Source organism: Haliaeetus albicilla, chromosome 25, assembly GCF_947461875.1.
Source record: "Haliaeetus albicilla chromosome 25, bHalAlb1.1, whole genome shotgun sequence".
NCBI classification, from domain to species: domain Eukaryota; kingdom Metazoa; phylum Chordata; class Aves; order Accipitriformes; family Accipitridae; genus Haliaeetus; species Haliaeetus albicilla.
Window position 1 is genome coordinate 17,182,281 of NC_091507.1, and position 27,434 is coordinate 17,209,714.

General features: G+C 43.9%; 1 protein-coding gene across 2 annotated transcripts in view; it reads left to right on the top strand.

The window, feature by feature from the left end:
* Positions 1-27,434, top strand: part of NPAS2 (neuronal PAS domain protein 2) — a 108,148-nt gene that overhangs the window by 27,080 nt on the left and 53,634 nt on the right. For both annotated transcript variants that reach the window (XM_069770092.1, XM_069770091.1), the window contains exon 2: positions 26,175-26,228. In XM_069770092.1, coding sequence (XP_069626193.1) covers positions 26,175-26,228 — 54 coding nt within the window. The remainder of the gene's footprint in view (positions 1-26,174; positions 26,229-27,434) is intronic.

Genomic DNA, 27,434 nt, shown 5'->3' on the forward strand with positions numbered 1-27,434 from the left:
TTGATGCTGCACAAGGGTGAGTGATGAGGAAGCCTACATTTTGGCCCAGGCTAAGGCAGTAGGGAGGCCTGCAGCAAGGTTTTGCGGTTGTCTGTAACTGGAATATCAGTTAAGTCCTGTGAGACCCAGTAATTAACTCAGCTCTTTGGGTCCAAACTGTAGTTCTACCCCAAGCCATTAAACCCCAGACTGACATAACCTACAGCATTCCCATCCAGCCCTACAGCTCGTCATGCTTTAGTGCGCCCATGCTCTTCTGAGCTTTATAAGCTTTGTTCTTCCCAGTAATAACACTTGCTTTTCATCCCCATCAATCCTTAGCCCCAATCTCAGCTCCAGCCTTACCACTAACAGACTCGAGCAACTCAAGTCTCCAGAATTAATAAATATCAACCTAGACCGAATCACAGCCCTGCAGGCTGGAGGAGCCAGCCAGAACTCTTCAGCTCCAGCTTTTCCGAAGCCAGACACCAGCCGATGCCATTCCTAAACTTGTATTAGTGGCCATGCTGGACAGCCGGTGCTGTCTCTGAGCTGTGAATCCCTAACAGAGAGTGATGCTCTGGGAAGCAGCTCAGCAGCAAACATGAGCTCTGTTTATGGTATCAAGCTTGTCCTTTGAAAATGCTAGTAGAGCATGGGCAAGGTACACTTTAGTTTGCCTTTTTTAACTAGCCCAAGAACAGGCCCTGAATATTGTCCTGTGTTATTTCTAGTTTTCTTTATGCAGAAGTACAGCAGTGACTGCACATAAGACTCAAGAAATGTTTGTGGATAAAGACTCTTTTTCTCAGTGCCTCATTGTAAAATGGACACCTCAGAAAACACACATATACATCATGCTATTGTTGGTGTTTTGGCTCTGCTTTTGAGAAAGTGGGAGTGCAGTTAGTTTAGTCAAGGTCATTAAAGCAGTTCCATTAGGATGATGCACATTTTCCTGGGCGAATAATTGTAGTACTATTTATCTCTGAGCTATGCTTTCACAATAGAGCTGAATCAATGTATCTGATTCCAGTTCACATACATTCAATTTACTTACCAGTGAAAACTGATATTACTAGTCTTTGATAAGCACTTAAATTAATTCCTTCCAGACATTTCATTTAATGCCTTTCAGTCTGATGGAGTTAAATTAATAGGACTAACTACTTAAGAGTACCGAAAAAGAAAGTAAAACATTTTTAGGATTAGATATTTGAGACAGGTTTACACATTAGCATATTAAATCCATACAATACAGGTGTTAAAAAGGGCTTCAGTTACTCCCTCATTAGAAGCAAACCTTTGATAAGAGCAGAGTGTGTATCTCAAGACACAGGCTCCCCTGTGGATGGGAGAGCTGCATTGCTATGCAGCTGCATGCCGTGCTGTCACTATGTATTTTGAATAGCACCATGACATCACTTTTTTTTTTAGAGAAAGGGGTGCATTCTCAATGGAAGTGGAAATGTAAAGGTATTATTTTTCTCAGTTTGTTTAAAAGCAGTATTCAGAGCTGCCTTGCTGCTCTCACTCGGCAGGACCATTTCCCTACTTGAAACCTGGGATTGGGCACCCACAGACACGGTACTAGCAGGTCTCCAGTCACGCCTGGGCGGTCAGGTATGAAGCAGCACCACTGTATGGCTTTATCACGGCTCTCTTACTGGAAATTATGGGTCTGGTTGGCACCTCGGCATCTCCTACCACTTTGGGGGAGAAGGCTCACGAAAGCTTTCCGATTGAAAGGCATGAGCCACCTCTTAGAGGACCACCATTCCTTACTGGTCTCCCAGAAGTGGAAACCTGTGCAGGCAGTTCACGTCGTGCCCGCATCACCTCCCGGATCAGAGTCTCAAGGTGATGGTTACCCAGTGTGGGGGGGAGAAGCAACAGGTCATTTAGAAGTTTTTATTCTGGGAAACACCTACACCAGTGGACACTGCCTGCAATTAGCTTATGAGTTATGTGCAAATGAGACTCTTCTAATATGAAATTCTGGAATATTTATGTCTCTTCCCAGTAGTTACTTTTTATAAAAAAGTCAGAAAATCTGAATTATTCCAGTGAAGACAAGATGAATTCGTTTTCCATAAAACCACTGTCCCAAAGATTTCTTTGAAAGATACATGAAGTGTCTCTAGTGTTGGGTTTTTTTAATCAAGATATACCATTTTTCAGGTAGAAAATGCTATCACCTTTTTGGCAGTCCTGTCCTTAATTCGCATTTCATAAATAACATGTCACACTAACCTTTGTTTAAATGTGCAAGGCCTAGATATGTGAAGATCTGGAAACAGCTACTGAAACCTTCAATTTAAAAATTCATCTCTACTCTCCATTCCCTCCTCCTCTTTTTTTTTCAATGCAAAGTAGGAAATATAAGATTGGAAAACTGGGGAAAAGCTTGAATTCAATGTATTTGAGAAATACCTTTTGTCAGAATGAGCAGGAAAATGTGCAATGTTTAAAATAAATGCTGAAATTTTACCCTTCAAAATATTTTCCATACAATAAAATATTTCCAGTTAGGTTACTATGAAGTCACTATGCTGTGTTAGCTGTATTGTGCATATGGATGTTTATTTTCCAAACATTTCTTCTAGAAATACGTGTTTGTGCTGTATGGCTTTGTGCATTATAGCCTTAAGTCTGCTTACATCATATCTCTGAATCTTAAGCAACCTGCTTGTCAGTGGGTCAGTAGTGGTGGTACTCTCGATTTCCATCTTTATTTTATTTACTTAGTCATTTTATTGCTTGAGAGATATGTCAACTAGCAAGAAATGTCAAGAAGTGCTTTGTGTGCGTTACAGCTCTGTCTTTAATATTGGGCATTTTTGATGGCGTTCAAAAGCCAGGAATTTTTTCCTTTTTCTCAGAGCTATATCTGGCAGAAGTCTATATGCGCTAACAAAATTAGGCATAATAAAGTTCTTATTCATAAAGAAGTAAATAAAAACTAATTCTAAAGTAAATGCTGCAGATATTTCAGTTTTCCCGTAAAGGAGGAAAAAAGAGAAAATCTGTTACATTTTGTATGTACAGACATTTCCAGAAAATTTAAATCTCTGGTTAGGCTACACTTTTGTAACAGAAGTCAGATAGTGAAATATCCTTGACTCAGGACTGCAGGTGTAAAGTAAGTGTGGAATTAGGGAGGAAAGTTTGTGAACGTAGTGTTGCTTCTGTCTTTCACTTGTTCACTCTCCCTTGTGCCGAGAACCAAAAAAATGAGGGTCGGGAAGGTCAGAGGGAGGAGGTGGAGAAAGTGAGTCTCAGGGTTTCTTTAGTTTTCTCTGCTGCTCCAGAGAAAGCTTTTACAATCCAAAGAGCACATACTAAAGCAAAAAGCCAGACTGCCAGTCACCCAAGCTCATTTCTCAGCCCTAAAAGGTGCTGTCATAGATGCGTGCTGTCTCTGCCGTGATGTAACCGTCCCCTTTTTAGCAATGCCAAAGCGAAAGTTTCCAGATCAGAGCAAAGGCCAACCTGGGTGCGAAGAGCTGGAAGGGTGTGCGTAAGGCTGGACGTGCTGGGGTGGGAGCGCTCCTTTGGACGGGGCAGTGGCGGCAGCCGTGGCGGGTAGAGCAGAGAGAAATAAAGGACTGCTGGAAACGTTTTGGTTTGGGAACTTTTTGCCCAATTGTTCGAGATAACATACCTTAAAAAAAAGAAGGCATTTGCATTTGTGTGACTTGAGTTAGGTCTTAATGCAATCTGTGTTCTTCTAAGCATCTCTGCTATCCTACAGAAACTAAATGTACGTATTTGAGCTCTTTGTTGTGTTCCCGCTTTTCTGACTTGTCTGTTGAGAGTCATTCTCCCTAATCTTCTAAAGTGTGATGAATGCACGTCAGCATTGAATTGCAGGCTAAAGAAAATTTAGGGGTAAAGGGAAGATAATTGCATCTGTGGCATCTCTGTCCTGCAGGAACCCTAAATTCAAAAAAAGTATAAAACTCCGGGAGGAAGTGGTACAAAGTCAGAGCGCTTCGTTTCCTAGTCCTTCTTGAGCTTTGTGCTCTTCTGCTTTTTCTGTTAAGGAACAAGTTATCTCTCAGATTTGTTTCTTTCTGGGAAAAGTCACATCTGTGTTTGTAGCTAAGGAGCATCCAGCTTGGCCAAGTCAGAGGATCTTGGAGTAATTCAGAAGTTGATTGGTCTCTGGTGCACAGAACAGCTATTTCAAACAGGCTCTGATTCACACCAGAGGCTGACACCCTGAGGGAGCTCAGGCCATGCTACTTCTGCCCTGGCTTCTCTGCCTGTGCCCTCGGTGGCTGGCACGAGAGCCACAGGCTGCTCTGAAATCCAATTTCTCGCTCTGCTGTGGCACACCGTTGCGCTGGCAAGTAGGTCCAACATAAGGTCCCCATCCCTGAATCGCAAGCCTCAGAAAGCAGGACAGGCGGAGGGGACTCTCTCCCTGTGCTACCTTACTGTTTTCTTCAAAACTTTGCATTGAACCAGAATGGGACAAAATACCTCATAATTTCCCAGCTCTCCTGAGGCTGCATGTTCCAGCGATGGCGTTTGCCACCCACCTGACAGGAGGGACGATACAGGCAAGGGAAGCAGTGCTTGGATTAGCTATTGCAGCGACCAAGGTGCTAAAGTTGCTTGTGCGTGCTTAAGTAATGACAATGCTGAGGATAGTGGAAAAGAGTCCCCCAGGAACAGAACATGAACATTAATTATAGGGGGGAAAATATATTATTAACATCAGACCGCACACTACAGGAGATCCCAGTGTGACTATTAAAGGAAATTAATTACCACCTCTCTTTACCTTTCGGATCAACTCTTCTTTATAATGAGAATAATTCCTTCATTGTTACCACTAGTATTATCAGCTGTAAGAGAATAGTTTTCCCTGGTATTCTATTCACTGCTATTGTGCATCTGCATGTTTTGAAAACAAATACTTCCAATGGATGCATTGCACCCCCTTCAAGGGGAAGTCTCACAGACTAGGCTCAGGCTCTGTAAAACAGAGCAATACACTAAAATACTGGTTCCTCTGCACTGATAAGCGTGAAACAGCATCAAAGTCATTCAGTGTGGCAAAACCAGGACCAGACTTTAGGAGGCAGGATGTCAGCACACTGCAGGAGACCTCTCTTACCCATGACTGCTCCTCTTATCACATCAGCCACCCGTGGCCATTATATCGGGTTTGAAAATTCTGGGATTGAGGATCTCTACAAATAACTAACCTTTTAGAAACATTTAGACATTGATTCCTGTGAGGCCAAGTAAAAAAAAAAAAAATTAAAGATTCTTAGTCTAAATTATTTTCCATGTACCCCACTCCGCTAAAATAGAACAGTTAAAAGCAAGGAGATACTCTTACTTTTTTAGACTACTCCTGCTTCCAGATCCCAATGTATTTTCCAAATACATCTTGCATAAACTCGCATGAGAAATTTTTGCTGGTAAAGTCAGAATTGAGGTCAAAACTGGACTAAAAGAAAGCTCATTACAACTTTAACATCTGTAATCCACCCTGAGGAGAGAGATGAATGCAGTGAGCAGGCTATGGATGCTTTGTTTCCATTGTACTCTTGATTAACTTATAATTCACAAGTGAGGGAGTGTGAAGGAAACTACTGACTGATGGAAGGTCACCAATTCCAAGAGGAAATAAATGATATATAGGCATCCCATTCATCACTTTATTTGTGTAACAGTGTTTTGGATTCTGTCTCTCTAGGGTAAAGCCCATTTAAAATCTTTTAATATTTTTTGCAAAGACAAGGCTGGAAAGCTTGTGTAATCTTAGTAACAAAAGAACCATATATAAAATCCACATCATCCCAGGGCAGCCAGTGACTTTTTCCTTGAAGAGGGTGCTAATTCCCCAAATTCTTCATGATTGTCCTTGGATAGAGGCCAGTAATTATCATGATTCTTTCAACCCCACATGAAGATCTGCCATTACCCTATTATTTTTAGTATAATAACAATCCTAAGCTTTGCTGTAAGAGTCACCTTTGCATTACAAGGAACATCTGCTTCTTGGAAAATCCTGATTACAGCGATGGCTCTAATTAGTATCAGGTTGCCAAATTCTGGTGTCAAGGAATTTATAAATGTGTGCATGATCCCTCTTCTTCCATCCACCCTCAGGTTTTGCAGGACTAAATTCATTAATGAACAAAAGCTATACAGCGAAGATACTGCATCAATTGCTCCCTTCCTATGTAGAAAAGCAGATACCTCTCAAATACGCATCAAGCTCCTGAACCAGTATCTCACTTTATCACATTGAAATGGAAGCTGTGTAACGGTAGCTAGTCTAAGCCTGGAAGAAGTAGCAAGAAATCAACATACTCCACTTGTGAAGGCTGTAGAGAGTTTGACTAAAATAAGAATCAAAACCAGAAAGTGGTCAGTAATATAGATGTCATGGCCAGACAGAGAAAAGCCCTGTGCATATATCCCTATATTTACTACTCCTGTTAAGTAATACCACGGCAATAGGGAGGCCAGACATGAATGAAATGCTCTCACGCTTTATTTTCTTCTTCAGTTTATTGCAGAAATAATAAACACTGTGCTGCACAGAGTCAAATTTACGCATGTGATCTTCTGCATTTTTTGGTGGCTAATATGATTGCTTTGGAGCAGGTCAGTGCACATTCTCACTTTTGGTTACTTGGGACAAATGCGAACTAAGTGTACCATGAAAAATTTCATCACGTAACATGGCGTCCAAAAGATGATGTATGTCTCTACTGTGATATTTTTATTATGCCTCAGAGAAAACCCGTTTTAATGCACATCTGCAAAAAGAACCACAGGTCTTAGAGCGAAAAAGACACACAGTAACTACTGTGGACTAGCATTTTCTATCACATAAACTGGCAGAACTGCAAAAACACGTGAGATGGGACATCAGCCACATCCCTTCTGAGTGAATTTTTTTTGCAGTGGTAAATTTGAATTGAATTAAGTCCTAATGCTGGATTTTGTAACAATGCCTGTTTGGAAGGACTGAATTGCTAAAGAAACAAGGGAAAGCTCTGTCATGTCTACAGAATCTTGAGGTGTGGAGGAATCAAGACATAATAGTGAAATAAACTCTGCAGAGAGTTTCTTTGTTCAGCCTACTATGCAACAAATACGACCCACAGTACGACAAAAAAAATTCTTCAGCCAAATTCCGACTCTGTCACACCTACAGCATGCAGCATGGCTGGAATGGAGCGGAGCGGGCAGACTCCTTATCCGAACCATGACTCCGCATTAGCAGGAAACGTCTTTATAAAAGGGAAGCAGGTGCTGCACTTGGTCGTTCCAGCTCCACTTTAGTGGCTCAGTGTATAGTGCTAGGTCGCAATCTGAGGTCAGGTCTACAGAGCTTTAGCTCTACTTATTTTGAAGGACTTACTGTCGTTCCTCACCGTTGTGAGTGAGAACAGAGGCTGGCCTCATTTCTCCATCCCAGCTGAAGTGCTGGAGGATGCCAGTAGGCGAACGGTTGTTTGCCCAGTACTACACTTGGATGAGGCGATGCCGCGGGAGGAGGTGGTTCTCACCAGGGATGTGAGCAGTCGGGAATAGCTTCATGCACTCCAGAGACGGACAAAATCCAGACTGAGACCATGATAATTGGTTTGGTAGTTTAAGAATAAGGAAACAGCAAATGTCTTTGAATGCATCGTAGGAGCAACAGGTCAGAGGCTTGGCTTGTGGTGATTAGGTTTTGAGAGAGAAGGAGAAGCAGCCTGTCTTCTGAAACTTGGCACAAAGCTTCTGCCTTTTTTTGAGCATCTCTTTAGGATGACAACCTATGATCCTTCTTTTTTTTTTCTTCCTATGGTTTCTACATGAGAGTGACTGCTTCGGTCTGCAGTTTAGTTCCTCAGGAGTAGACTGGAGAAGGAAAAGTGCCTGCATCTGTGAAAAGGATAATACAGGCAAAAGGGTCAGAGAGCCTCTGTTTCCCAGGGAGCCTTCTTCATGTACCTCACCAATGACTCAAAGATAGATTGCAATCTGTGGCATAATCAGTGTAATTCCTAGCAGCACCTGGATTTTCTTTCAAGGTTTCTCATCCAAGCTTTGCCCAGCCTGTTATTGCTTATCTGTATGATTGAAAAGCATCCTAGCAGCCAGGGAATTGGAATGCAACACAAAATAGCTGAAAGCTAGCTATGAATTTAGGAGCTGTGCTAGCCATTCAGAGATTTATTATCTTTTTTTTTCTGGGTAATGGGCAAGTTAGAACCTTTCGATATTTCAAAAAGAGAGCAGCAGAAAATATCCCTGAGGACAGGCTGCCTAAGCTCTGTTCCTGTATCTGAAGTCCAGTACCAATGTTTTTTCTCATGAAAAAAGTAATTCATTCAGCTAAAAGAGAGTGAGGTTGACTTTGAAAATTAAAATCAATGCTTTAATTCAATACACATACAATTACGAGCTGTCAAATGGCATGTAATGCACTTTTACTGAAAAAAAACAACAGCACAAAGGACCAGAAAGGAGGCTTTGACAAATGTTAGGATTCTCATAGTGATTTTTTTGTGTGTTTTTGAAAGCAAGACTGCAAAGTAAGTTAAGCGCTGCAGATGATAGGGCATTATGCAGAGGGTGTAAAAGGACCGATGGTGTTTTTCAGAACACGTATCACTGCTCCCTGTAATGCTCTGTTGTCACAAATATATGGTGATTAGCTATTTATCAGCATGAAAGCACATCATAAAACATTCCACATATCATTGAGTTTCTAATAATCTGTGTCACTGTGAAGATTAATACATTAAGTCAGTCCACATAACTTCATGAAATACCTTCCTTTGCCAAGATTTGTGTTGGGTTTAACAAATGGAGGATGAAACACTGATTAAATGGGAACATCTACTTTTGTTGACTGGTCTGTGAAATAGCACACTTGTTTTTTCACTCCAGGCTAACACTGTTTTGAGGTGGTAATAAGAATGCCCCCGGTAGCATTGTCAGCATCCAAAATATCTCACCTGCCTGCTCTACTACTACAGTCCTCCTTAGACAGTGTTTTGGGACAGGACTTACCTGTACTGGACCCCTGCAGATCTTTTTGCCATGTGAAGGCACACTAAAGACCAGCACTGCATATCAAGGTCAATATTTTCAATCTTGGATGTCGAGAGGTCAGCACTTAAATCCATATTTACTCATCTGACTAACTACCCTTGCAAGCATCCACATGTCCTTCAATTCCAGTGATTTATCACTACCTGTGTTTCCACTGATACTTCCCCAGAGCTCCACTGTATCTAAGGATACACTGGAAATCACATTTTATCTTAAAAGATAACCAGTGTAATTCCTGTTTCTGAAAAAAAAACAAAACAAAACAAACCCAACCAAAAAACAAAGAAACAACCCAACCTTAACATTGAAAGGGGAATTGTTTCAAATCACAGAAGACCTCTGAAAATCCATCCACATATTCAGGTGGCTAAATATACTGCCATCGCTAGCTTAAAAACCCCATGTTTGAAAATGTTGCCCTGAGCCCACTCAGAAATACATTATTTGAAATGAGATTAATGATGAATCCAAGGGAAATATAACCTTCTCAGGTTAGAGTGTGACTGATGACACCCATCCCCAGTTCAGGGGGGAAGGTGGGAGTTCATTTAGATTGATTTATTAATGTTTTTCCCAGCGTCAGTAAAATACTTGATAATTAATGGCACAGAAATACGAGTTCAGCTGAAATCCTCCATAAATTAAAAGTATTTAATTTAATAGTAATTTAGAGGATTTTGCAAAGTGCCAGAGCAAGATAACTGCATTTGCAGAGGAAGCAAGATTGAGAGAACTGTCTCCTGGACTGATGCAAGTAATGTATCTTTATAGCCACATGGGTCAGAATTCAGTAGCAGTATTACTATCCTTCACATCAATATTTCCATGAAGAGAGAGAGAGAGAAAATATATCAGGAAAAACATTCTCTCGCATTTCACTCCTCGCTTTTTAGCCAACTAAAAATTTACTGCGTGCTTCACAGTATAGTTTAAGACTCCTCATTATTTCTCAGGATAACGTCAGTTTTAAAATAGCCTAGAACTAGACAGTGGACCAACTGAAGCACAGCTGCAACTGGGTTGCAGTTCATTCCAGTAAAATATTTCCGAGTGATGAAGAGATAAAAGCAAATCTAAGGAATGCCAGCCTTTTAATGGCTTTCTGTTCCAGCTTCCCTTGACCAACGTCAGCTTAAACCCTTTTGGCCACCCAAGCGGTGCCAGCCAAACGCCAGTTCCTCGTGGCCAACGCGTACATCAAGCTTTGGCTGATGGAGCAGCACTCTCATCCTTCCAGATATCCAGCTCCAACCCACAAGACGTTATTTAAGGTGCTGGATCCAGTACAACGAAGGGGAGTGGGGATGGTGTGTGCTTGTGCGGGAGGAAGGCAACGGGGTGCCATGGCCCCGGGGGTGGTTTCTCTTGAAGGGAGAGGGTGCTGGAGCAAGGTGCCACGGTCGGGGGGGGAAGCAGGGCAGTGAGAGGCTGTTTGTGCCTGAGGGACAGAAAGGCCATAACTGGGGTCCCAAAACACACATCTTAGCCCCTTCGGCTTCCAGGGGTTGGACCAAGGTACCCATTTCTCTAGAGAACAGGTCAGTTAGACATTAATGGAGCAACATCGAAAAGGGTGGGTGACATAGACAGACCCCAATGTGCGCTGCAAAAGTGCTTATTAAAATTTCTGTGCGTTTTTCCCAGGAATTTAGGGAACGTGGAGCATTTCACTTAGCAAAGGTAGGTTTTGCTTTTTCCTGCCCCAGGTCCTTGAGAGTGAGGTGGTTAGAAACAGCAAGGTGAGAATTTTCAAAGGAGAGAGCTAAAGGGCCAGGACTGAGATTCGGATGAGGATCTCCCTCTTTTTCTCATGCCCATTTGAAAAAGCGTCACTCTGCTTTGGGGGATTTGAGAGACTCCCTGCGGCAGATTTCAGGAGGACTGAAACGTGTTCAATCATGGCCAGAGAGGATAAAGTGTACTTAATTCTCTGCACTTTAGGTGGTTTACATTGGCACAGGCTGAAAGGTTTAGAGTTCTGAAGTTTACACATTCACAAAGTCTTGGTGTTCAGATTTAACAACATGTACTTTTTTCACTTGAAGTAGGAAACAATAGGAACCAGCAGAAAAGTTTTCTCAGGAGCTTGCCTTTTGAAGTATCTAAAGGAAGGAGGATGAGGGGGGGAAAAACACCCACAGGGAACCAAATATTTTTCTGTTTAAAAGCAAAAATCCCCAGACCCAAATACCCCCAAAATAGTGTGGCAGTAGGATGAAGTAGAAGTCATTTAGAGAAGTGAAGTGCTGTGATATCAAATTTTATACTACCTTTGGCACAGTTTCTACAAACTAATGGCTTTTCTGCAGACACTAAAGTTGCTACAGTTTCTATAGCCACCCTTGAGACTGCTTTAAACCCACCGGACAAGGAGCAGCAATAGCATCTCTGTGACCAAACATCCCGATCCATCCTGTGACAACAGCTTTTTTCCTGGGGTCCCCAAATCTGCCTTCAGGATCCTTCTTTTTGTGCAGATTTTAGAAACACGACATGGGACTTTCCCTTTTCTCCCCATCTGAACCCATAGTGCTGCGATTTACCTCTCCCAGCTGCTTCACATAAGAGTATGAGCCAGAGGACCGGACCCGACCCCGACCTCAGCTCCCTGCCAAGTGCTTCCCTTTCTTTCTTCCTCTTTCTCTTTTTCCTTTTTTTTCCCTAAATCGAGCTGCCCTAAACAACCTCTTTTTGATGACACTGGGTAAATATGTAAACTAGCAGACCTACAGTGAGCTGCATTGATGCTTCACTACTTGTTTAAAGCCAGATCAGATGTGCCTACAAGAGCTGCAGTCACAGTACTGGCTACAGAATAGATGGGATGCAAAGTACCTTACTTTCTGCAGGATAGCTAATCCTGATTTTTTAGATTACCTGCAAAATTCATGGTGCATTGAGGGTTCAAGTCCTATTTTTCCGTATGTGGTGCTCCAGTAATGGCCATGGCACTCTGTTTGAAATAAAATGTGATTCAGCATGCGTAGAGATCTAAAATTATGTCAGGTTTTTTCCCCTCCTAGTTTTTACCCTGATGATTATGAAAGATAGGTAACAGTGTGCAACAACTCAGGCCTTTTGGGACATAGACACATACTTAGTGTGTCTGTATGAATATTTGACACAGATGGCAAATAAAATAGCGAGTCAGCTTGACATTCTGACAGCAAATTTTCTTGCAAGTGGAAAGGGAAAACACACATTCAGAATGGAAAGCAGCACCCATCATAGCCAAAAGATGCTTTCCTACCAATATCATTTGGCACAAAAGAGATATGTTATTTTGCAGTTCTAACTTGCGCAGTACATAAGCACGAGGTGAATCAGCACATCAGTATTTCACTGTGGTTTTCAGAGTGTCTCTACTCTTTCTTTTCAAAGTTAATATCTGGCAGAGGCATAATTTAATATTTTGCTATGGGGCTTTTAATGACTTCTTTGTTTCTGAAATGCCACAGTTGAGTGAATATGCTAAAATTTAAGTGCACTTTACACTCTGTGGACCATATCCTGCATTTAGCCCGTGTTCAAGAGGACATTAGCCTGAGACTTTTTGAAATCTCTGTTTCATTTTGGTCAATAGGGAGAGTTTAATGTACAATACAAAGTAGGAAGACGCTGGTGTATGAATAAAAAATATAAACAAAAGCAGTTATAGATCTCTCATTCTCCCATTTCATCAGTTTAAAACTGTTTTTATGCTAATCAGCCCCAGGTCACTGGAATGCACTATGGATAAAAAAATTGAGTTTTTCAAGTTATTTCCCTCTGTAGGATCCCTAGGAGGATATCTGAATCCTGGAGCCAGATCAGTTTTAATTGATCTTAAATAATCAGATTCAGGATTGACTATATATTGAAATCAATTATTTCAGGCTCTGCATTTAAATTGAACGCAGAGCTTAGCTGGAAGATTTGTTATCTTAAGTGTTCTTCAGGATCCCCCTTTTCAAGTCGCACCCATCTAAAGGGCTGCCTGGGATGGGGGCTATTCCCGGAGTACCAAGGGAGAGCAAGGCTGGCTGCCTCGCAAGCTCCCCATGCAGCACCGCCACGCCACGTCACGCAAGGCAGCGCGGTGTTCCACCACAAAAATAGAACATCTATCAGTTACGGTTGAGGAGGCAATAACCTCCCTATAAAATTCAGACAAAATCCCCTGTGAATGTTGAAGCCAATAGCGGAAAAAGGGACACAAGGTGCAGTGAGAACTGATGGATTAGAGAACTTCCCATGCAGGAAGGTGATATTGCCCGTTAAAGCTGGACTTCTACTGGAGAATGATTATGCAGAGATTTTTCCTGCTTCTGTACGGGTTTTGGGTTTGTTTTCTCTTCTTCATGTCTTATTTTTTTGTCATGCTGACCCATAAGAGTTATCGTTACCTGAAATAAATTTAAAAAAAACCAGGAAACGCAACATGCTCAGTACAGTAAAGGTTTGAATTTTTCATCTCTTAACATTTTGTTTTTCAAATCACTGTATTCCCAGTAGCACAGCAAAAATCATTTGCTTTAATGCAATTGCTAATAACGATGATATCAGCACAAACCTCTGTTTGTTCATATGTTGAGCTCATTGAATAAAGAAGCTTATCATTTATCTGTGTAGAAGCTTTTAATTAGTTTTCTGAATTTACTCCAGAGATTAATGGGCAGATAATATTCAATATATGCTTTATTGTTTTAATTTCTTTATTGAGATATCTGAATTTGTATGCTCTTCCCTCTTTGATCTTTTACTCTCTTTCTGTGTTAGTAACTGTAAAATATTTGGCTGCAAACAGACTCGTAAAAAATTCCAGTAGTCCATTGCATCTGTGTGGTGGTGGGTGGTTTATAATGTAGAACACAGCAGCAAATTCGACTCTATCAGGGATTATAAACTGTACTCAGAAAAGACCGTTCATACTGGTGTCTCTTGCTGGCACTTTTCAAGATTTCCAGTAGCTGGTTGGGGAGGTGCCTTTTCCTGCTCACACACCGGATGAATAGTTTGTGAACTTAGGCATTTCTTTTTTATTGAGGTTTCTTTTAACCTTCCCTCCCAGCTGTCACCTTTTCCCCTGGCCCTGACCATCAATTACTGTTGGCCACCGCGGCGTGGCTCCTGCTCGCCCGTGGGACTGCTCTGCCATACCACGACCTGATCTCCACCGGGCACGTCTCTCGTTCATGCAGTGGGTCGCGTCCTTTGCCTATTCGCATGGTCTGCACGGTCTCGTTGAAGTCTCCGTGGGGACCCAGAGGGGGTGAAGCTCAGCCCTTGGGCTGTTCAGGAAAAGAGCTTTAAATCTGCGCTTCCAAGGGAGCAGCGGTGTCACAGGCTTCCCTGGTGGCAGCCAATATCCACAGGCAGCTGCCATCCTGGTGCAGGGACTGTGCCCTCTTGTTGCCAGGAAGGGAAATCTAGCCCAAGCTGCTGAATTCATCTTTGCTCTTCTTCATTTCTTGTGTCTTGGGAGAAGGTGCACCTTCAAAGCACAGATAAAAGGGAATGGAAATCCTCAGTAAACAGTGCATCGTTTTTATTAAAAACAGTGCCCTGTGTAAATATAAAGTTCAACATTATGGTTTTGTTGGCCCAGTAGGAGAAGGATTAAAAATGCTCATTAATGGGATTTAAAAGCAGGAGTTCAGTTATATTAGCTACAAAAATATAATTATCATAATTAAGATTGCAAAGCACTAATGAAGCTCTTTAATAATTATCCTTTTTCCTTAGAGATTCATTTTGTAAAACCTGATTTGAATTTTACATCATGCTGGAGAAACTTTATCATTGTAAAAATGGTAGCATGAAGAGGCTGAGAACAGCGGCACTTCGCACATCGGTGAGGACGTGCCGGCACCACAGCTGGAGCGTGGCTCAGCCTGAGATAGGAGGGACTCAAGGGCATAAACATTCAAGGCAGTGCAAAATACAGGTGCAAACTTGGTCTGACGCTGTGTCTGAACTCTTGGCATGTTTATGCACTCAGACACAAATTTGGGGGACTGCAACTGGAGAGCATTCGTCCACGGAGTGCCATGCAACCAGGCAGGTTGTGTGTCTCTGACCTCCCTGTGTCTTTAGGCTTAGTGGTGCTCAGCCAAAACCTGAGCTGACTGCACCCTCCTGCCTTGGTCTTGTCAGAAATGACCTTAAACCCCTGTAGGTTACATGGTTCACCTGCAAGGGAGACAGCAAGCTGTACAGAGCAATAGTCCGTATGGTCACAGGCTTGCAGGGTCCCTCCTGAGAAGGGAAAGACAGCAAGTTCTCAAAATTAAATGACAACAAATTGTCCGTTTAAAAATATCTCCCCAAAACAGATTTTCATGATTCATCTCCCCAGATGATTAAATATTTAGTTCTGCTGACAGGAATATGATAGTTACTATAGAGCAGAAAATTTAGTGCAGTGTGTGAGTTATAAGCAGATATGTTATCAAGCTGTTAACACAAAAGAAATGGGATTATTGGTGTTGATATCTGTATTTATTTCTTTATATTGTGTAGGGATTTTTTTCCCCTGCACAGCAGCAGATTTAGGCCACAGCTTTGCCTCTTGCACAGGGCAGGGAAGTTGTTGCTTCTTGCAGGCTCTGCAGGGGCGGTCGCGTTTCCCCCCCCACCTCCCACCTCCAGCCCCCATCGATGGCAGAGCAGCTGAGTCCCCATGCTGAGATGCCCATGAGGATGGGGAAGGCCAAGGAGAGCACTCACTGCCTGGCTCAAGTCCCAGTCCACTCCTTGGAGCTGGGCCCACTGGTTCTTGCTGGTTGAAGAAGCAAGCAAGGTCCCGCTGGGGTGGGGAGAAGGCAAGGGCACTGAGAGAGGACAGTCCTTCACCCCAGGTCCTGCTCAATGGAAAGGGAGCTGCCACATCAGGTTAGGTGCTTAAAACTAGAAGGAAATTGGGCTTCATGTTTAGTTTCAGCTTTCCTGCTGAAATCTCCACAGAAACACGTGGCCCTCTTATTTCAGCATCTTATGTGTGGAGGGGACACCATCGCAGCTGGTGTAAATCATGACAATTAATTCGACAGCGCTGTCAAAAATTCAGAATTCTTTTCTGCAGTAATTTTTTCTGCTGTTTGCAAAATTACTTCCAGGCCCAGAGCTTTTAAAAGAAGAGTAATTTGGTTCTTTGAGAGCCATCCATAAATGGTTAACAAACAAACAAAAAAATACGAGTGGGGGAAATGAGACCAACCTATGTCAGCTCCTGGGCATCTTGATTTATACTCCAGTGCTGCTGTAGCCTGTTTAATTAGATGGAAAGGATTAAAAGGATCTTGTCAAGACTATTTCTGCCAGAAAAAAAAAAAAACAGAGCAACTTTGACAACAGTCCCATCGAAGAAGACTGATTTTGTGCTTGTGTTGGTGTTTCCCAGGTATTTCGTGCCAAACAAAACAACAGTCCTTGAGTTTTTGACAAATAGATCTTTATAGCGTTATACTCGCACATTCTGCCAGTTTGCCTGTACTGGCTGAGCATTTGACCGTCAGAAGATCATAGGTCAGATTTTATATTATTCTACTTACTTAAATATTTGCAGAAGCAAATAAACTTCAACAGATTCTTACAACTGAAAATACTTTATAACTGCGACCATTTTCAAGGGAAGATTTCAGAGCTAATAATTACAAAATAATCTGTGCAGCAATATCTCCACATTTAGGTCTGGATTTTGCAAAGATACGCATACATGAGGGACTTCTTATAGCAGTATAGAGTTAAGCACATGTTAAAGTCTTTGTACATTTGGGACTTCTGATACTATGAGGATTAAAGTTTTATAAATACCTAAAACAGATTAAGAACATGGGAAGTAGAGAAGAATAACAAGTTTTGCAGTCAAGGGCCATTCTCATGAGAGGCATTTTTCTTCTTTTTTTGCTAATTCTATCATAAAGTGAATGTTTTTTTTAAATTAACATCTAAAAGTGACACAACAGACACTTGACATAGAGACATACAGTATTAAGACGTGTATCTCGTATTCTTTTCTCCTAGATGGCAGATTTATAAAGCAGGAGGGATGACAGTGTAAGGGAGACAGTGCACAAGCTATTTGTAGCACAGAAGTGCAAAAGCATAATAAAACCGATTTCAGGAACATATATAATATAGGAACGAATTCGGGGTGGCTGATATGCTTAGGGTGCTCCAGGTGGTAGCCAGCTCAGTAGATCCAGAGTCCCAGGACAGTTCAGGCTGAAGGGACCTCAGTAGGTTTCCATTCTAACCTCCTGCTCAAAGCAGGGCCAGGTCTGAGGTCAGACCAGGTTGCTCAGGGCTTTGCCCTGTCAGGTCTTGAAAGCCTCCAAGGATGGGTATGGCACAGCCTGTCCGGGCAGCCTGCTCCACTGACTGGCTGTCCTCATGGAGAAAAGTTTCTCCTCTCATCATCGATCCCATAAATCAATGGGATTTATGCCCATTATTTCTTACTCTCCCATCCCGCACCACCATGAGGAGTCTGGCTTTGGCTCCTCATTGACCCCTTGCTGTAGGCACTGGGGGAGCGTTAGATGTCCCCAAAGCCATCTCTTGTCCAGACCAAACAAGCCCAGCTCCCCCAGCCCCTCCTCACAAGGCAAGCGCTCCAGCCCGCACCACACTGGGGGCTCTCTGCTGAGCTCCCTCCAGTTAATCTGTATCTTTCCTGTGCTGGGGGGGCCAAAACCAGACACAGTACCCTAGATGTGGTCTAACAAGTGCTGAGTCAAGGGGCATAATCCCTTCCCTTGATCAGGCTATGCTCCTGCCCATGAAGCCCAGGGTGCTGTTGGCCGTCCTTGTCACCAAGGCACTCCGCTGGCTCATGCACAGCACTCTGCCTCCTGCCTGCCAGGACTCCCAGGGCCTTTCCTGAAGAGCTGCTCCCTGGTCAGTCCATCCCCAGCCTGTATCAGAGCCCAAGGCACTTCATTCCTACATGCAGGACTTGGCAGTTGTCCCTGTTGAATTTCATGAAGTTCCTGTCAGCCCTTTCCTCCAGCCTCTCTGTGTCTCCCCCATGACGACAGCCCTGCCTTTGAGCATGAAGCTGACATGAATGACATCCACTGCCCTCTCCCAATCCACAGATCCTGTCATTTCATTGCAGGCAGTCAGGTTACTCTTGGTAAATCTATGCTGCCTGTTTCTGATCACCTTCTCCTTCATGTGCCCAGAGATGTGCTCCAAGAGGACTTGCTCCATGATTTCCCAGGGGCTGAAGTCAGGCTGACTGGCCTGTTGCTCCCTGGATCACCCTTTTGGCCTTTTTTAATGGCAACATTTGCTTTTCTCCAGCCATCAGGGACCTCCCCTGCCTCCATGACCTCTCAAAGATGAAAGAGATCAGTCTAGCACGGACACCACCAACTCTCCTAGCACTCATGGAGGCAGGTGGTCAGGCCCCATTGACTTGTACGGGTCAACTTCCCTCAAGCTCCTTCAAGTTCCCTGAGTTGACCCTCACCCAGTGCTGGTCCTTCTGCTCCTCCCTGACCCTGCCTCCAACACAGAGGTCCGGGAGACCTTCCTGGTGAAGACTGCAGCAAAAAAGGCATCAGTACCTCAGCCTTACCTGTGTTTACTGTCACTAATTCACCTCCCCACCCACCCCCAATACTGCAGCCATCCCACACTTTCCTTGTTCAACCTCATCCTAGTTTTGGCTGGGATAGAGTTGATTGTCTTCCTAGTAGCTGGTACAGTGCTATGTTTTGAGTTCAGTATGAGAAGAATGTTGGTAACACTGATATTTTCAGTTGTTGCTAAGTAATGTTTAGTCTAAAGTCAAGGATTTTTCAGCTTCTCATGCCCAGCCAGCAAGAAGGCTGGAGGGGCACAAGAAGTTGGGAGGGGACACAGCCAGGGCAGCTGACCCAAACTAGCCAAAGGGGTATTCCATACCATGGGACATCATGCCCACTAAATAAACTGGGGGAAGTGGGGGGATCACCACTCGGGGACTAAAAGGGCATCGATCAGTGGGTGGTGAGCAATTGCTTTGTGCATCACTTGTATATTCCAATCCTTTTATTATTACTGTTGTCATTTTATTAGTGTTATCATTATTATTATTAGTTTTTTCTTTTCTGTTCTATTAAACCGTTCTTATCTCAACCCACGAGTTTTACTTCTTTTCCTGATTTTCTCCCCCATCCCACTGCGGGGGGGGTGGTGGGGGTGTGAGTGAGCAGCTGCGTGGTGCTTAGTTGCTGACTGGGGTTAAACCATGACAAAACTTTAACTACTGATGTAGCAGCAGAAGCTCTTCTTGTTGCCCTTGACATGTCCTGCAACTATAGGTGAGCTTTGGCTTTCCTGCCAGCATCCCTACACACCCAATAAAGTCAATAGAGAAAGACAATACTTCCACCAGATGATTTCCCATCCCATGCCACTTTGCTCATGCATAAGCTTCAACAAATGTTTGACTGTGCACAAACTAGTGATAACTAAGCCTTTAGGTGCCCCGTGCCTCAGTTTCCTTGTTAAAATGCACCCATTAACTCCAATGCACCAGCCAGGCTTTGCAAAACCCCTGCTTCTACAAATGGCAGGTGTCATCACGCGGGGACGCAGGGATCTGAGCCACCTCCTGCTCCCCATGACATGCCCAGGTGCTTCATCGCCACGGTCCATTCAGAAGGCAAGAGGGCTGCCAGCAGACCATTGCAGTCGCATCCTCCGTTCATCACATGCAGCAATGTTACCAAACTGACCTACTTTCCCCATCCGCCCACGGAAGGCTAATCCTGTTTAGCATTGCTGGAAGGGGATGGGCACGCGGAGAAGTGCTCCGAGTTATACAGATGGCAGTCTTTGATGATTAATGTTAGTTTAATTTGTTTGCCTTTCTGTTTCCAGCCGTGCAAGGGGAGAGTCGAGCAGTGGTTGAACCCAGGGATTCACTTAGTCTGTTCACTGAAGTCTGAATGGCTTTAGTCATTCAGTAATAATAATAAGGAAGATAACGAGCATGTATGTACTGATCTTCATCAGAGATCCCAAGCACTGCACAAACTTTCCGCGTTGCTCACAAGCTAGAGATAAAGGACGCCTCTTACTTACCCTGGCCATGCTCCAGCACAGCAGTGGTGATGTCAGCCGTCTCATTCCTGACTTAAACTGATGCAAATTACACCACATCCATAGAGGCTTCACAGGCAACTCACCCTAAAATTCAGCTGGTACTGGGCTAGAGCAGGGGAAGCTGTCAAGTAACACACAGCAATAGGACCAACGTTTCCGACCTACAGAAAAGAATACTGCTTCCCATTAAATGGGAATAATGTAAAGAATAAACCCAGAATATGTTCAGAGCCTTTACTTCTCTTTGTCATGATCTCATAATACTTAGCTGCATTACCTGTGAGCATCTCCCTGCCATCCCCTGTTCAGAAGACTGAAGCATTAATTTATGTCAAATGCCATCATTTTCATTGTCCACATTCAGATTTTTTTAAATGTCTGTTTTGCTTTAAGCCCATTACCATCTAAAGATTCACTGTACTCATATGTAAGAAATATAGAGAAGCCCATGAGGTTCATGAAGTCCAATATTTTCTCAAAAAGTTTTCTTCTTTTCTTTATAAGAAACCTCTAAAAAACCTCTTCTCTAGTGTAAACAAAAATGTAGTAAACTACTGAATGCAGGAAGACTAAGCTGCACACTGTCAGGCAAAAATAGTTGTAATTCTAAAGCTGGACACTTACTATGCTACTGGATTTTTCCTTTACTCATAACAACAATAATTCCCATAACAATCACGTCATTACATGACCCATGGTAACTGCAGACTGCCATTCTCCCACTGAAGAGTCACAGTCCCTTCTCAAATAACAATGTATATCATCAGGAAAGTGATTTTTTACTATCTTGTCTTAAGTTTTCTTAAGGCTACTCTGTTTGCATTTTGATAAATCGATTTTCATTGCTACAGATGGGATTGTGCTGTATTTAGTTATGGACTGCAGCATGTTCTTGTAACAGTTCATAGGTTTGCTCTGACAAATAAGGATGGAGGGGTGCAGTTCAGTTTGATGTATCTATGAATCTGTTGATTTATTCTGATTTGTGTTTATACAAATCCTTCTTGTGTGTCCTCGTGCCATAGCTCTCATGGCGGGATATCCGAGTGCATCATCCATGTCAGAGAAACATGAAACAAGGCTTTTAAAATGATCAGATGGTCACTTCTTGCCTGTCACCCTGTGACCTTTCCTGCCACTTCCCATTTGCTAATCTTTCTCTTTGCCCCCCAGCAAGGCTTGGAAGGGAAATACTTTACTTGTTAGTGTGGATTACTTCATTTCAGAGCTCTGCCTTAGCTGAGAAGAAGGGGGTACAGCTGCTAGCGCTGTACAGCTGCAAGCACCCATCTAACCCACGCTGTGGAGCACCCACGGGACAACACCATTGTCCGGCCACAGTGCCCATCGGACCTTGTCCGTCATCCCCAGGCAGGGGACCTGGCAGCGGTGCCAGTGGAGCGACCCAGCCACACTGTCCCCTGTGCTAGTGGGTGGCCAGAAACTGTGTCCCCCCCCCGGCTCACGCCCAGAGCCTGTACTCCCCTTCGGTGCCTTCTTCCAATGTCTTCGATCCTACTCACTATGCACGGGATGCTGTGCATGGGTGGATCTGACCTTTAAATCCCAAAGCACCGAATATACCCGCGTGCCTCCTTTATAATGCCGAGATCTTCGCTAACAGGCTTTTTCCTCCCCTTCGAAGAGGGAACTGGAGAGTAACTCCCTGTTGAGGCAGCGCTCAGCGTCTTGCAGAAGTAACGCTCAGCAGAGGTGGGAACTGGAGGCTGAGCGATGTGTCTGGAAGGCACGGGAGCACGTCTACCCCCCACCCTGTTGCTCTTTTTCTTCCCTTTTCACAAAGATAGAGAAAGTGTTGGGGAGGGTCTGTCCAGAGGCCAGGAGGTAGTTCAAATGCTTCTTCCTGGTGTCCCGATTTTCCATACAATCCTTGCCCATCCCCTGTCTGTGGGAGGATTGTTCTCCAAGTGCAATATCATCATCTTTACTTAGGTTGGTGGTATTGTACCAGTGTCCTAAGCGGGCTGAGGGCGAGGTCCGAGGGAGGGCTGTGGTATATCTGTAGTGGATGGGAAGCAACACCAGGGCAAGGCGGGCAGCACCCCTCTCCCCAGGGCCGAGCACACCCTATGCAGGATGAGTGGCTGAATACCCCAGGCAAGCCTGTGGGGTGGTGGAGGCAGACACCCCACCAGGCCAGAGAGGGAAGGGGAGGAAAAGCCCCGTCTTTACCCCCCAGCTGCCCAACACAAGGCCAGAGGAACACAAGCAGTGTGATTTCTCACCAGGCTTCCCCAGGCACATCCCAGGACCTCTAAAAGAAATTTATGTCTCTGATTTAATTCAGCCGAGTTAAATGAATATGATTAAAAATTCTTGTTAAATGTCAGGCTGATTTGTGGGAACTGAGATTAGTGGGCCACGTGGCAACTTAGTGGGAAAGCAACAGCTGATATACTTAGATTTGAGTGCCAGTCATTTCATAGCATATCCATATGAGGAGTAGGGCAGGAAGAAGAGAAACCAACCTCACCCGTGTAGAAAAGTAGTAGTTTAACTTGCTAAAAAACATGTTTCTAGCACAGGATAAGGTGATCAGTGCCAGATGAATTTTATAGTGCAAGCTCTGTGTCCACTGGGAATAGACTGTATCAAAATAAACATGTGCAGCCTTTCTTCTGGAGAGTCCCTGGAGCGAGCTGGCACTCTGCCTAAATTACTTCTGTCCCGAGCAACTATTCATTGTATGAATGAATGTGGGGGGGATGTTTGTGCTATAATTCTCCATCTGATAACTAAGCCAGGAGAACATGGTTAACAGTTTTAGCCAGTCTTTTGTTTCCAAAATGCCACTCTTCCCCGCTTATGGGTATGCGTCTTTCTGTGTGTCTGTCTGAGTACCGCCCTGATGGAAGTACATGAGCTTTCTCCTCCTTATTCCAGGTGGTTCCCATCTTTTTGAGTGATAGTCTCTTCACTCTGTGTCGATAATGATGATATTAATGAAGCTCCAAATGTAACTGTCACTATTAAATACTGCATCAACAGGAGTTACATCATGTGGTGGTGTTACCCATAGGTTTCCAAATTCTCTTTGTTAGCATGAAAGGATTGTTCAAATTTCATGAAATCCTTGTGCTACTTGTTTTTTTATGTCACCTCTTTGCAGGGGAACCATGGCACAGAGCCATGGTGTTTACTGCCTGCCTCCGTCAATGCAATGAGCCAGAATTGCCTCCTAAACCAGGCACGGACGGGGATGGGAGAGTAGATTTCCAGTTTGCTGTTTGGGACCCTCCCAGCTGAGGGACTGAGAGGATAACATAAAGCAAGCAGGTTGCACTAAGCACATACCTAAGCTCCATGCCATGGGTTTCTCCTCCAGGTGTAAGCCTCAGGAGAGGGTTGGCAGTACCAGTTCACAGCAGTTGTATACTCTGTTGTATATATTTTATTGAGAACAGTTTTAATTTCATATGCTACATATGTACTGGCAAATGCTGTTAGCAATGCTTACGATGCTCTGGAGATTTTGCCGTGTGAGCAAACAGAAGCAAAATGACAATTAGATATTGTCTAACACTAGCAACAGCACAGCAGGTCCAGAATTTCATGTCAGTCAGTGAGAAACCTTGTTTACTGGAAGCTGGCCAGGAATTGCTTTACAGATCTAGCCAAATCCTTGGCAGAACAGACCAGTTAGACCTGTTGCTCTCTCATAAGGGTAGAGGCTTCCCAGCAGTATAATTCCTTGATGGTTTATAAGGCACAGCTGTAGGAAGCCCCTTTCCATTAGGTACATTGTGCCTCTCCAAACCAGCCAGGGCTGAGCAGCACTGATGCTGACTGCCCCATCCACCCCCATCCTTCCTCAGAGCCACCCAGAGCTCTCGTCCCCATATTCCTGCTTTCTACTGGGAATCTGTTACCACCAGAGGAGGCCATGGTGCAGCAGAGGAATACCTTCAGGGATTCAGAGAAAGCGACTTCTTCTGCTGACACTGCCCTATTTTGCTTGTCATACCCTAGATTCAACAAGGGTGCATGCAACAGAGCATTTTGAGCAAAGGTCTAGCAAAGAAAGACAGCGAAATCCTAAATGCTGACCCTTGCCATATTAATGATGCCTTCTTTATTCTTTAGTAACATAGGTGAACATTTCGGTTGCAATAAGTGAGCAAATAACAACAAAACCCACTGAATTTTGTCACTACATTTTAGCCTGAATTTTTTGAAAACACACTTGTTGGGCTAGCAGTCTGATTCTGGGACTGGGCAAATAACTACCTAAAGTATTTGTAAAACACTGATAAATAAAATTTTACTGAGTCTATAGATTTTCCTAGTCTAAAATATGGATTGTGATATGGCTGACTTGGCTGTTTTGCAAAGCCAAATAAATATCTGAAAAAACATCTAAAAACTACATGGTATTATTTGTTATTTTGTTCTGTACAATATAATTCAGCATCTTAAATTTGCCAGTTATGACTAAAAAAGCCAGTCCCTCAGCCTTCATATTTCCTATTTATGCTCCTCCATCACTGAGCTGAAAGCCATGAATCAGTGACCTGTGGCTTTAATTCCTCATTACTCTTTTATTTGATAAAAAATTACAGGGTAGTTTCATGTTCTTAGCTAACTGTTGAGTAATGAGCAGGTAGAATATTGCTGTAAGAGAACTAGTAGCAGAAGGAGGGAATTTATCCACTATTCTTACTACCATTAAGTTTTCACTCCTGTTTTTTTCATAAAATGTTCTTTAAACAGGCAAATTTATGTGTGACTCATATGTGGAAAATACCATGGGCTTAAATAATGCCTAGCAATTAACTTACCTCCCCCCCCCCCCCAATTTTATTCATCTCTTACATGTTGAGGACTCATTAAATGAGAAACATTAATTTTTGAAAATGAATGTTATCATTGCCTGTCATTACACCACTGCTTTGAAAATGATGCTTTGGCAATATCCAGGGTTTGCAGCGGCATTGTGCTGCCGGTTCGGAAAATATTTGTGTGGGATGCAGCAGCACGCGGCTTTTGTTCTTGACATGGGCGCGAGGTGCCATGAGAGTCTGCAGCAGCACAGGGCTTCCTCCACGGGCTGAAGCAGTTACAGCTCAAGCATCGCTTTCTCACAAAGCCACGGAGCAAAGGAGGGTGGGCAGTGAGCTGGCGACAAGTGTTTCTGAGGATCCCAGCCTTCAGTTGGGCTGCTCTTGCATTTTTCCCTTCTCCTTGCCTACACAAATTTACTTAATTTACCCAGTTTACCCCCTTTTACTCTATGGTTTTATGAACACATCTTGTGCTCAGAGTACTTTCTCCTTGCAGCTCAAACTGCCAGAGCAGTTGGACTATAAACCTGATGACAGGTCACAACATTTTGGTGAAGATTAGCAAAAAGAGTGACGGGGATGGTGCAGTCCCCATGTTCGGTGCCAGCAGGGCCAGGCAGATGGTCTGTCTGGGCTATGGGAAGGTTTTTTCACAGTGCAGCTTAGGCAGTGGGGTTTATAAGGACACTTGAATTTGGGGTGTAGTTCAGTAGAGTTACTACTGTCTCTTTTGGCTTTGGGTCAGGGCCCACAGAGGAGGATGAAGAGCCTCCCGGTAGGAAGCGGCATCTGAGAAGTCGGAGGCATCGGTGATGCTGGCTCTTGCACTGGGGATGGCTTTGGGGGGAACGTGGGGGTGCTGAAAATGCCTTTTCAACTTGGGCAGACCACAGGGTTCATCCAGCCTGCAAGTTTGCAGAGAGTAACCTCCACACCAAAAAATCCCCCAAGAAGTGGCTGGTTTTGTACTGTGCTGGCACACCACGTTGTGCCTGGGAGCCTTGATCCCTGGCTGGAGCCCCTAAGGCTAGTGTGACGCTCAGGGATCGCATTATCCACAATGGATGTTTCCTAAAATCAAGGACTGTGGCATAAAGCACTGCTGACACATTTATCTGACCTGGATATCATCACTCTGTTATTAAAATGAAATAGAGCAACTTTGAGATTAACCTGCAAGTAGAGCTAACAAAATGACAATTCATAATGATTCTTGCATTCCTTCAACAGAAAAACCTGCTTAGACAATCTAATGGATGAAGATGAGAAAGACAGGGCAAAGAGGTGAGCACCTTTTCTTTTATAACTCTCTGTTTAACTTGTGGTGAGCTTGATACTGTTTGTTGCTGCAGAAGCTGTTTTACCCATAATCAATTAATCAAAGAGAGAGAGAGTAAAATACAGCCAAGCACAACTTGAAAAACTGCCATCTCACAGATTCCTATTCTTGGCTACACTGTAAGAAGAAAATAATGTAGCAATGTTTCCTGTGGAAAATGTCAAAAAAGCCAAGGCATTGATCATTTTCTTCGTGTTACTGCAGAACATGAGAACTGAAGAACCAACAATGCACTCCTGCCACTATAAATACATCACCTGAGCTTCCCGAGTGTATTAAAATGTGGGGTTTTTACAAAAAACATTTTGCGAAAGGAAAAAGTGGGGGGTTTCCCCCTTATGATGGTCATATATAGTCAGCAATGCCTATCTCACAGTAATGAAAACACCCAGAAGTTCCCTTCAGAGCAGAGAAAGACCACGAAAAGTGCTGTGTCAGCCCTAAACTGGCACAAACCCTTATTCACGTACATTCTGCACTCCCTCATCAAGTCCCGGTTGGCGGGAAATTGTTCTGAACGCTTTCTGGGGAGGGAAAGGGTGTGTTTCAAGGCAGAAGACCCGTGGCAATAAAACTCTTAATAACTGTCAGATCTGACTGGCATCTGCAGAAAAGCTGTTTGGAAGCATTTGAGGCTTTTTTTTTTCTGGACGCGTTACCAATACTGCAGCCTGCAGTTTAATTGCTTTAGAGGGAGCCGTGGGTTACCCGCATTTTTCCCCTTGGTTCCCTCTAATGAGAGTATTTCCAGTCCAGGCACAAGTAGTTGATCCAGTTTCATCTCTTTTGATTCCTTCTCCGCTTCTTTCCTCCCTGCAGCTTTTTCTCACCAATATAGGTCAGCGCGGGCTGCAGCCGAGCTCCGCCGTTCCCCTTTGCTCCCTCCTCTAAAGGTGCGCACTGGGGCCGCGGAAGGCCGGCCTTTCCTACCGGGAGCCAAGCGCTGACCTAATGGCCTCCCCTCAGGCCCGTGAGGGGGGATCCGCTGAGGCCAGGGGCCCGCCGTGCCCGCCGAGCCGCCCCCCGAGCCGCTCTTCATGGGGCCGGGGGGCTTCGGGCCCGGGAGAGGGCCGACACGGGGTACGGCTCTGCCCAGCCGTCTCTCAACCGGGCAGGCCCCTGGGGCCGGGGGAGGAGGTGGGCTCAGGGAA